Consider the following 12,540-nt stretch of genomic DNA (forward strand, 5'->3'; position numbering starts at 1 on the left):
AAATGTCATCATGACATCGAGGCGAGATGACAAAGTTAAGTTTAGAAAATAAAATCGCTTTTTGACATTTCAAAGCTGTCTGATGGCGACTTTACTCCAGATAACAGCACTCTGAAATCTAAACCACACCCTTCTGTGTTGGGGGAAGTGGTGGGGGGATGGGTTTAGATCCATACCAACATGTGAATGGATTGTTATGGTAATAGCATGGTATGTGGGATAGTAGTCATTCCAAACTGTCACTCACAGGAAGGATATCCCGAGGCCACAAAATATTCCAATAAGCTCAGAGCTTTTCCACATAAAACGCACACATTCCCAGGTGTAAACAGCTACTGCATGCACGCTACTGTGTATACACCCTCAGATACAGAAAACTAAAACACCGCGTTCTCTGATTGTTTGTACCCACAGCACTAGATATGACTTAGAAAGGATTTCACAGAATATAAATTGCATTTTTTATTATCTGACAAACAATAACACATGAAATTCCAAAAGAGTTTCTTTTATGTGTTAGTCAAAGCAGATAGAAAAAAAGAGAAAGGTCAATAAACAGCTAATATTTCTATAACTGGGTGGCCAAGGACAGGTCGATCAAAGAGAATAAAACAAGTAGAATAAAAGAAACTGCAGACAGGATGATATGTTGCTATCTCGGGATGACTTATGTGTGATGTTTTCCTTTGATATTCCCCTGAATAGTTCCTGTGGAGTCATGTAAGGATCTCTGTCTAGTCCGATACATTTTAAGAATAGGTGTCACATGTCACATGTTCCCGAGTAGCACATGTGACCACTCCTATTTCAAATGCCCTGCCAAGTCATTGTCTGAAGGGATAAACAAAAATATCAATCTTTGTACCATTCAATCATTTAGCAGTCTGTCAAGTCTTTATATAATTAGTCTAGACTGCTGCTCGCTATTCACGGCGAAGACCCAAACAAACCAGTCCATTCATTCTTAAATGAGCTGCCCATTCATCTTCCTTCATCCTTTCCTTTTTATTTATCCCAGTAGTTCTGAGAAACCTACATAAAAACGGTCTAGCACAGAGTTATTCCCACCTCACGATCGTGTATAAACTCACAGTGATGAAGGTGATCAAGAAAGCGAAACACCGGTGAACAGCGATGATGCAGTGATGCCAGAGAGAGTCTGAGGAAGGGTTAAAAGGGAATCGAGTGATGGATTCAGCAACGTAAAAATCCCAGCAGATGAAGAGCAATAAAAACTGCAGCTCGAGCTTGAGACTCTCAGGAAAAACACTGTATAGTGACTTTTTGTGCTGAGGAGGACAGCAACAAAAAGGAACAAGTGCAATTGCCTAAGGATTTCTCCACATGTGTGGGTATTCAGATCTATTTAACCTGTGAGCTGCAGTTTCCTTCCAGAAATGAGGGATAAAAAAAGAAGAGCGTAAATGTCATCGACTCAGGATTCCTCTGACTCCTGAGAGCCGAGATGATGTCCTGCAACAGCAGTGGTTTTCAAAAATGCTTCTCCAGTGACCCATATTTTCAGAAGATTTGATTTTTTATGACAACTGCCAGAAATTCTGATTAGAATTTTTACATCTTATTTTCAGCCATGAGTTCAGACTTCACATCCTGTGTAATATTAAACTAGAATTAATTTCAGGTAACCGCAGCCACCGATTTCCATAAAAGCTAAAACAATAAATTCCCTTCTTACTCCATAAACACATTTTTGCCATTTTAATTTTGACTCAGACAAACCTTCTGGAAGTTTTATGAATCATTACTGATTTGACTGCACACTGGATTGATGAAAAACACTGCGATTAAGGGCAGAGAGGGGCACGGCATGACGTACACTCACCACATCCCTACATGTGCACGAGGGCTCACAGCGAGCCCACCCCCTGTGCCCCCCTCGCTGTTTTAGAGGGCAGCCCCCGCACCGAATGGAGAAAAGTTGAGATGACCCCTCTGGAAAATATAGGAGGCAGTGAGAATAACAGCCAAGCTCATTAGATTCATAGAAAGAGAAAGAAAACAGGCATTTATGTACAAGACAACAGCCTAGTCCAAAGTAGATGGTTACATGTCCTTCACACTTTAAAATGCTGTAAGAAAGGAGCACTAAGCAATCACAAACAGGCTTCAGATACTCAATGCACAAGGTGAACTCATCCAATTCTGAATGGAGCGATAAAATATTTCATCAACCTGAGGATTGTCAAGTGGGTACACAGCGTGCCTTTACATCTCTAGTGAAGTTTACCTACGAATAGCGTGCGCTGAACTCTTCTGAGAGTGGAACAGAACATCCTTTGCTTCTTTGTGCATTAAACACAGAACAACTCAAAAGAAAGAAGCCAAAAAGAAGCCAGTGTTAAGTTTTTGTGTGATATTGGATTTAAACCCTACTCTCTCAAGTGCAAAGTTTCTTTCTTCCTGTGCGGCTCTTCCTGCAAAAAGCAAAAGAAAAGCATCTGGAATTCTTTAAGTTCTTGAAGACATTTCATCTCTCATCCAAGAAGCTTCTTCAGTTCTAAGAGAGATAAACGCAACATAGAAGAGCCACCTTGACAGCACAAGACTCAGATGTACACCTGCATCTAAAGGACAAAGGTCACTCTTTCAAGGATGCCAGTGTTCACATTTTGGACAAAGACAGATGGTTTGAAAGAGGAATGAGAGCCATCTATGTCCACTGTGAATGATCATATTTGAACAGAGGCGGTGGCTTACGACACCAACTGTCTGCCATCTACAATCCAGTTTTGAGATCCCAACCCAGGAGCATTAACGCCCACTCACACCTTGGGTCAGTTGATCACAATAAGTCACATAATGTTCTGAGGCCATGTCCACACTAATACGTTTTTATTTGAAAAAGCATCTTTTTCTCTCCGCTTTGGCTTTCCGCTCACACTGAAACAGCGTTTTTGGTCAAGGAAAATTGAGCTTTTTGAAAACGCTCTCCAAAGCGGATACATTTGAAAACGGCGTTTTTGCGGCGCAGTGGAGACTGCATAAACTGAGACTTTTTAAAACGATGACGCATTTTAGTCATATGATGCAGTCATGTGACCAGTTAAACTGAGATGGCGGAGCGCATTATGCAGCAATTGTTTTGTTTGCTCTCAATTTTGACAGCCCTTTTAAAGATCAATATCAGTCTGTACATGGTCCAGATAGCTTTTCTTCAAATTCTTTAATTCTCACTCGCTTTTGCAACTTTGTACTTTTGTGTTACTCGCAGCAACAACTCCACCTCATTGTTAGTCCATTAAAAAAACTCGGTGCTTTTCCTCAACATTTTGCTGCAAAATTTCAAAGAGCCGGAAATGAGCAGGTCGAATCGTCTTACATTTCATGCATGCGCAATACAGGAATGTAAGCATTTTCAGTCATTCCAGTGTGGATTTTCAAATTTAGAAGAATTAGTCGACTTAGCATCATAATGGGTTCATCCAAAACCTTGGCTGATTGTGACGCACACTCGTTTTCACATCTTGGCTCGTGTGATTAGTGACCCTCGTAGGGACACTCCCTATAGGGCTTAAATCTGGGTCCCACCAATTGCTCTTAGAACTGAAGAAGCTTCTCAGATGGCACTTTTCTTTCCAAGCTTCTTAGGCTACGTTCACACTGCAGGTCTTAATGCTCAATTCCAATTTTTTGATCAAATCAGATTTTTTGTCTGCTTCTTCACACTACAAATAAAATGTGACAGCAAACGTGCTCTAGTGTGAACCCTCAAGGCGGCCAACATGCGCAAAAAGAAGACGTCACACACAACGCGCTCTGTTTAGACCCAGACCAAACAGTCTTGTTTGACTGATGGCCGTTAATATAAAGACTTGTTTCGGATTTTACGTTTCCCAATTTTGCTTTAAGTTATTTTGTTATTTACATATGGCCTAATAATGATCCTTATTGCTGTTTCAGAGAGGAGCGGTGCTTCAAAGGATAGTTGCAGATTTCTGTCAGAATCTGCAGATTATACAGTACAAATAAAATAGTCACGTTTCTCCAACGCTGTCTTCCCAACAGTTTCACTGGATGGCCAGGAATCGTTCACGATGTCTTCTCGGGTGCTGATAATTGGCGTCTGTCTTGTGTCAGTGACGTAAAAGACGGATTTAATGCGACCTGACCGTTCAAACAACTGTCGCTTTCTGAAACATCAGATATGCATCGGATTCAGTACCACATACGAAAGTGACCCAGATCGGATTTGAAAATATCGGATTTGTGCCGTTCACACTGTCACACCATGATCGGATATGGGTCGCATAGGGTCAAAAAAGTCGGATTTGATGCGCTTTCGCCTGCAGTGTGAATGTAGCTTTAGACTACGATGACCTGGATGACTGAGAACCTTCACAGACATAACGAAAACTATAGGTATAGGTGTTGCTTGTTTTGGACTGATTTGATTTGTTGCCCTTTTTTTCTCTCATCTGCTATGTCACTTTTTTTCTGGAAGTTTAAATTGGTTTTATTTGTTATTTTGATAAGTTGCTTTATTTATTCAGTTGAGTTCTTTCCTGCTAACTTTGGTACAGGCCCCAAACTATGATGTGGGGTTTTTTTTTAAACATGTAAAATAAAACCAATTTTTCATCTGTGCTCCACCTGTGTGCATCATCTTAAAAGTTAAAATTAGACTTTCTATGACACACATTCATCAGTCAGTGGTAAGGCTCAGTTTTCAAAAGGTTTGTCTACAACCATACGGTAGTTAATGAGCTCAACATAATGAGATTCAGAGTATGTGCATTCATGTAAGCATATGAGTGCAAAAAACTAAACAAATATAAACCAAAAATATTTTATCCTGTAATTATACACCTGTCCTTGGAAGCACAAAAAGCTCACATCACAAGTGATGCATGCCACTGAAAGAGGCCACTTCCCTGTCCACTTAAAATGTCAACAAACCCAAACAGAAACCTTATACAGGGAGTGCAGAATTATTAGGCAAGTTGTATTTTTGAGGAATAATTTTATTATTGAACAACAACCATGTTCTCAATGAACCCAAAAAACTCATTAATATCAAAGCTGAATGTTTTTGGAAGTAGTTTTTAGTTTGTTTTTAGTTTTAGCTATTTTAGGGGGATATCTGTGTGTGCAGGTGACTATTACTGTGCATAATTATTAGGCAACTTAACAAAAAACAAATATATACCCATTTCAATTATTTATTTTTACCAGTGAAACCAATATAACATCTCCACATTCACAAATATACATTTCTGACATTCAAAAACAAAACAAAAACAAATCAGCGACCAATATAGCCACCTTTCTTTGCAAGGACACTCAAAAGCCTGCCATCCAAGTGTTTTGATCTGTTCACCATCAACATTGCGTGCAGCAGCAACCACAGCCTCCCAGACACTGTTCAGAGAGGTGTACTGTTTTCCCTCCTTGTAAATCTAACATTTGATGATGGACCACAGGTTCTCAATGGGGTTCAGATCAGGTGAACAAGGAGGCCATGTCATTAGTTTTTCTTCTTTTATACCCTTTCTTGCCAGCCACGCTGTGGAGTACTTGGACGCGTGTGATGGAGCATTGTCCTGCATGAAAATCATGTTTTTCTTGAAGGATGCAGACTTCTTCCTGTACCACTGCTTGAAGAAGGTGTCTTCCAGAAACTGGCAGTAGGACTGGGAGTTGAGCTTGACTCCATCCTCAACCCGAAAAGGCCCCACAAGCTCATCTTTGATGATACCAGCCCAAACCAGTACTCCACCTCCACCTTGCTGGCGTCTGAGTCGGACTGGAGCTCTCTGCCCTTTACCAATCCAGCCACGGGCCCATCCATCTGGCCCATCAAGACTCACTCTCATTTCATCAGTCCATAAAACCTTAGAAAAACCAGTCTTGAGATATTTCTTGGCCCAGTCTTGACGTTTCAGCTTGTGTGTCTTGTTCAGTGGTGGTCGTCTTTCAGCCTTTCTTACCTTGGCCATGTCTCTGAGTATTGCACACCTTGTGCTTTTGGGCACTCCAGTGATGTTGCAGCTCTGAAATATGGCCAAACTGGTGGCAAGTGGCATCTTGGCAGCTGCACGCTTGACTTTTCTCAGTTCATGGGCAGTTATTTTGCGCCTTGATTTTTCCACACGCTTCTTGCGACCCTGTTGACTATCTTGAATGAAACGCTTGATTGTTCGATGATCACGCTTCAGAAGCTTTGCAATTTTGAGACTGCTGCATCCCTCTGCAAGATATCTCACTATTTGTGACTTTTCTGAGCCTGTCAAGTCCTTCTTTTGACCCATTTTGCCAAAGGAAAGGACGTTGCCTAATAATTATGCACACCTGATATAGGGTGTTGATGTCATTAGACCACACCCCTTCTCATTACAGAGATGCACATCACCTAATATGCTTCATTGGTAGTAGGCTTTCGAGCCTATACAGCTTGGAGTAAGACAACATGCATGAAGAGGATGATGTGGACAAAATACTCATTTGCCTAATAATTCTGCACTCCCTGTATAGTCGTGCTCTAACTGTGTGTGTGTGTTTAACTGTATACATATATGCATCCCATGACAAGTTTTAAACACACCAAGGTCAGATGCACTTCCGTGTGTTACGTAAAGTGTTGGGGAGTAAGGTTGCAAAGAAAAAACTGCACCTGTTGCCATCTGTACATAGCTTCTGATGAAGGCACCAAAAGTGTGTCTGTGTGTTTAAGTGCCTGTCTTTGTGGTTACCTGAGTATGATGACTATCCATGTGTCTGTGCAAAGAGGGGGTGCTGGAGGAGTTTGACTTGCTGTGACTCTCATCCTCCAGCGACCCTGAACACAAAAAAAGAAGCGTTTCACAAACCACGGATATCTGTCTTCTCAAGTCTTTCCACACACAGGCAGGTAGAGTCTGAAGGACACACCGTTTTTCAAACACAAGCAATCTTAGAGAGGGCTAAGAAACTGTTTTCATGCAAAGAAAAATGTTAAGGCAAGAGTATGGTTTGGTTGCAAAACTCTCTGGGTATTTAAGAATAAAGTAACCACTCTCTGGTTCCAGTAAATCCTTCTCAGTTTCTCAGGTCACCTGATTATACCATTTAATTTCCCTCTCGTTATTTGTAACTCTAACTCCACTTACCAATCTTCCCAGCCTGCAACTACTTTTATTTCAGTCCACTCCACAATGAATTGAAGTGATTGTGCGGATCTGGCATTACAATGGCTAAAAGGAGAGTTTGCAGCTAAGACTGGCCTGGTGTATGACTTTGTCACTCCACAGGTAGAGCCGGTGGAACTGTATTTCTTATTTACAACCACATGGCATTTTAACTACTTTTTACTAACTGTAAACTATAAGTAGACTGACACTCATTAATCTCTAGATGCATAGTTACGTACCAACATGACAGTGGTGAAGCTGGCAGGGTCTTAATATATGATAACAGAGGTTGTAAAAACAAAACAAAAAAACTCAGTGTGTCTTTGCTTATCACCTGAAATGTCATGAAGGTGCCATGTCAGTTTTCCTTAATGTCACACTTGAAATTTGTCAAAAACACATTGTAACCTTGACATTCATAAAATATGGAGAACTTATTTGATTCAATCCAGGCACTGTATGTGCACAGCTTTGGATTTCAATTTTTGCCATGCTTAAAAACCACTAGCAAGTCCGCGCCAAGCTTTACCAAAGTAACCTTGAAGAATATAGCGGGTCATTGCTATTTAAAAATATCTTCCTAAGATTGTGAGTGTGAATGTGCAACATTGGGCTGTTACCGTTTGAGATCTGGTTCCCGTTCTCTACAGGGGCAGAGCTTTGTGAGTGGGGAGAGTGGTTGTTGGCGTTCTTGTCTTGTAGCTGGAGAGATGGTGAGGTGGGGGCAGAGCCACAGTCTTCCCTCCCTGGCAGATTGATATTAGAATTGAATCCTGGTGGGAATATAACAAGAGGAAATGCAACTGCATATCGGTGCATGTTACAAACGGTAATATCCATCATGCATAATATCATCAGAATACCCTCTCTTTATATATTTCATAATATCTGTCTGCCTTTCTCCCTTCTGCTGCTCCTTGGGGCTCAAATGCTACACACTGCATGAGTAAGTAACTGTGGGTGCATATGTGTGTGGCAGTGTGAATGAGAATTCATCAGCTGCTGTCCCACACAGAGAATGTTTGCCTCCCGGTCCATCCATGGTCACAAGATGCCTAAATATAAAGTTACCAAACTGTACTATCCCATGGGATAGGTGAGTTTTTACAAGGGACACAAGGCCATGCAGTGAGACAGAGCCCATGCGCGTGTTCATGCTTATGAAAGATGAGTCATTCAGGCACAAAGACCATAATAAAAGCTAAATGAAATTGGAAATTTTGGATGGTGCTGCTGAGGTATGATGTGTCTCATGACTCTGATTTCCTAAAGCCTGCCAAGACCCCCTGCCCTCTTTCCCTTGCATTCCTGTGGTTTTCTCATTCCCTGAAGATGAGGAAAGGCGGGTGGAGAAAAGAGCGTCAGCTGCTCTGCACTTCATGTCCGGGATAGCAACTGCAACCCCTGGGCAGTCCCACAGCGTCAGGTATCACATTCAGTTATTTAACAGCCGATAGGGAACGGAAGTAGAGCGTTCTGTTAAGCCCACTGGCATCTCTCTACGCATGGATCTAAGAGGGCCGCCTTGCTTTGCCCACTCAAAATACACCAGTGCTTGGTTCCCTGTCACACACACCGTTTCCATGACGCCAGCACTTTTCCCGTACAGTTGCAGGTGCTGACGAGGGGTCAGACGCAAGATGTCATGTGATTCAAATGCGTAAGCATGTTCACTTGCCCTCATACCGTCTCTTATAAGGAGTTCAACTTTTTGACCACTGAACTTATTGTATTTATAGAACTATGAGACAACAGCTTTGATCACAGCTCAGCTAGCTTCACAATCAGCCTCTAGCATGGTGTCTAGCTGATGCTTTCACCTGAATTCTCGAATATGCAAATAATAGTCCAGGACGTGCTGTTCAATGCTGCGAGGCAGTCTCGCTCCCTTCAGTAGAACCTGAGCGAGCTGTTAAATATTTCATAGCTATCCTCTTGGTTCTCCTGCTCATGTATTATTAACCCAGCCACAACTAATACACTTTGAGGAAACAGAGCCTCAGACAGTAGGGTGCGACAGTTTCTCAAGGTGGAATATCAGTGATAAGTTTACTTTTCACGCTCTCTCTGTCTGGGTTTGAAACCTTTGACCTAAGGGACCGGAGTTCATTTCATTCACTATGTGTGACAAATACTGTTTGTTCTTCTTTTGTAAAGGTCAGCTTTTTCATCACTACACACAGTTTCTATGTACTTTACATACGTGCAGAGCTATAGCACACAATAACAAAGCTAAAACATAATTACAGTGCAGTGTGATGCTAAGTGATTTACACAAGCTGGCTCATTACCTAACATATTAGAAGGCAGCTGCAGCAGCCAAAGGGCACTACACAGGAGGCTGTAACAAATGGGTTGCCTCAAGTAGGCCAAAGGGGGTTGCTGGTTACAACATCTGATCTAATGTAAGGGGTTTCCAAATGTAGGTCTGGATAACAGCGCATCTTACCTCTCTACTACTCGAAAACAAAACAAAATCTGTGACAGATTTATTGACAAAAGATATTGTTATTACCTATTTAAGCACGTAAAACTACTCCTGCTGTACAGAAGGTAATCAGATGGCATGCAATAAATCATCTGACCTAGGTCAGGATGGGATTTTGATCATAACCTCACAACTGTGGGCAGACAACAGCAAGAAACACACGTGCATTCAATGAATGAATGGGAAACTCTTTACAAAATGCAAAAAGGTTCGTATATTGGTGGTTTGGGAAGCAAATTAATACATATGCAATAATTAAAGGAAAAAGGGGGAAGTGCATGTACTTCATAATGTGTATGTACACGAGGAGTGTGTGTCTACTGACAGACCTCCATCTCTCATCTTGCGGCCAGACTTCCTCAGTAGGCTACGTCCAGAGCTGAACAGGGTGCTGAGTTCATCCAGGGGGCTGGTCAGGGGCCTGCCGTTGGCTGGGTTGAATAGCAGTGGAGACGAGGAGCACGAGTGAGCTCTTCGAGGCTCAGGACGAGACACCTTCACAGGGGAATAGGGAGGAGGCTTCCCCAGCGGCTCCCCGCCTGTTCTTTGTGAGGACGTTTTGGAGGAATCTGAGCTCCCGGTGACAGATGCTGCTCGTGTCAGAGCCAGGAAGTTGGCCTCAGGTGGGAAGGGGAAGTGTGAAGGAGGTCTATAGGGTGGAGGTGGGGCACTAGGAGGAGGAGGTGGAGGAGTGAGTGGAGGTGTGGACTTCTTCTCTGGCATTAGAACAGTGAGGCTTGGGGAGGAATCAGCCCTCTGGCGGGCGTACTGTGGGGACAGGGGGCTGTCTGGCCCAGTGGCATAATTGAGGTTTGTCTCAAACACCGGCAGCTTTTTTACTTCTAGGGGGGTTAGGGGTGACTCATCAGAAGCAGGAGAACAGGTGACAGGGGAGGGCGGAAATACAAGGAGTGGAGGGCGGTGGGGAAGCAAGTTGGGAAAAGGTGCAGGAATGTCACAGCTGCCATCTTTTCCATGCTGGCTTTTGGGAGCTCCACTGTTTGATGTGCTATGTGAGTGAGCAATGTCCAAAGCAGCAGTCACCCCCAATGCCAGTCGTTTAGTCTCTGCACTCTGAGGAGGGGATGTCCCCAATCCTAATAAGTTGAGTCCTAGAGCCTCCAATTTGGCTGGTTTGGTGACAGAGGCAGCAGCTCCACCATCTTCAGAAGGGTAATACTTCATCTCCTCGTAGACAGCTTCCGAGTCGGCTTGCTCTGGGCTATCAGGCGGCTCCTGGAGGCTTCGTGCCCGCTGCTGGGATCCCAACATCTCTATGTAAATGTCTTCTTCATCTTGGCCCTTGAACAGACTTAGTGCAACCCCTTGTGGAGCATCTATGGAGGCTGCTCTCTGCATCAAGCCTCCAAATCCCCCGCCACGTGAAAGCAGGGCCAACTTTACATCAGCTGGGCGTAGCTGATGGAGCTGGGGTGCTACAGCATTAATCTCCTCATATGAGCCAGTCAGCTTAGTGTTGGGGCTGCGCTTGGGTTTCGGGGGTGGTACCTTTCTCATAGTTGTGTAGTCATCACTATGGGGACGGGGTTTGGACAAGGCTAAGGAAGAAACAAAACAAAGAAAGCTAAATCAATATGTAACAGCAATGAGGCACCGCCATCTGTTATATCTTTGACAGTCCAGTAGAAATTATTTACCTGCTGGGTCTGTGGGGGATAGCTGGGATTTAGGAGGGCTTCCAGCTGGTGAAGCGTAGCCCTCTGGAGTGGAGCACTCTTTGGCGGCCATCGTCAGGCCTGCACTAACTGCTTCATAAGATGCACTCAGACGAGTATTGGGGTCCCTCTTTGGTTTAGGAGGAGGTTGCTTACGAGGAGAGGAAAGACCTCCCCCGCCTGCTCCGTCCTCATTGATATGGACAACTTGCTGCAAGGCTGGTTTGATGGGTGGATTGGCAGACGAATGGACCATGTTCTCAATGGCGAGCGGGGTGGGTACCGAGCTGGAGCGAAAGTGGCGAATGACTCGACTTCCGCCGTTGGCAGGGCCTTCATGCACTTTCGTGCTTTTCTCTGCCACTCTACAAATGGAAATAAGGAACAATGAATTTATGTTTAAAAGGCGATGAGTGAGTTTACTTTATAATTAATCAAACTCAATATACGCTTGCCTCAAATGTCACTTCAGAGGTTTAAGATAAATTGGGCAAAAGGAGGAAACAACCAAAGAGATTAAACCTAATGTCCTTGCTGTAATTTGATATCATCCAGTTTGATATTTCCTTGGCTAATCTGGGTGAGCCATCTGTTAGTTTCCTGATTGCAGGCAGGCATGCGGTCGGGGGTGAGAGGTGGGGGGTGAGCATTTGTGGAGGTACTCAGGAGAGGCATTTTGAAAATCTGCAGTGAGATTACAGTAGGGGAATCTGGGAGAATGTGTAGATGTAAGTACATTTTTATCTCCTCTACAGGACAAAGGTGAAACCTGTTATCAGCTGTTACATGCTCAAGGACACAGAGTTTATAGAAAACATGTGTCTTATATTATTTGTGATCTCTGGTCTCCTTTCACGTTTAAAAAGCACATTGAAATGTGCTTTTTTTAGGCATGTGTGACAACAACTCAAACCTAAATAAATGTAGAACAATTTGCTATTTTGTCAAAATGTTTTGTCCTGTCAGGATTTTAGCCACCAGTATTTATCAAAATGAAATAAAAGTATTTTTCCTCCAACAACAGCAGTAATCAATAGAAATGATATAGCACTGCTTTCTCTGCAGGCAAAAAAGAACTTATAGAAATAATGCACATATTTATGAAGCATACTGCAGAAAGCATAAGAATATAGTACCTGTACGTACTTACGACTTTAATAGTGCTGAAATACCAATCACACTTGAGTTATTATGAAGGCCCTTCATTTAGCGCCACCTCTAAAAAGCTTTTTATTGCTTTTTTACACTT

At 42.9% G+C, this 12,540-nt stretch overlaps 1 protein-coding gene across 4 annotated transcripts in view; it reads right to left on the reverse strand.

Moving 5' to 3' along the window:
- myo16 (myosin XVI) overlaps positions 1-12,540 on the reverse strand; it is a 106,036-nt gene that overhangs the window by 4,446 nt on the left and 89,050 nt on the right. For 2 of the 4 annotated variants that reach the window (XM_026143916.2, XM_026143914.2), the window contains exons 31-34: positions 11,274-11,656; positions 9,945-11,174; positions 7,748-7,900; positions 6,711-6,796 (exon numbers count right to left, since the gene is read on the reverse strand). In XM_026143916.2, the coding sequence (XP_025999701.2) occupies positions 6,711-6,796; positions 7,748-7,900; positions 9,945-11,174; positions 11,274-11,656 (1,852 nt within the window). Of the gene's footprint in view, positions 1-1,843; positions 1,954-6,710; positions 6,797-7,747; positions 7,901-9,944; positions 11,175-11,273; positions 11,657-12,540 lie in introns of all 4 variants that reach the window. The other 2 variants (XR_003269904.2, XM_026143915.2) reach the window with 2 other exon arrangements.

The sequence above is a fragment of the Astatotilapia calliptera genome, chromosome 16 (genome assembly GCF_964374335.1).
Source record: "Astatotilapia calliptera chromosome 16, fAstCal68.1, whole genome shotgun sequence".
Lineage (NCBI taxonomy): Eukaryota > Metazoa > Chordata > Actinopteri > Cichliformes > Cichlidae > Astatotilapia > Astatotilapia calliptera.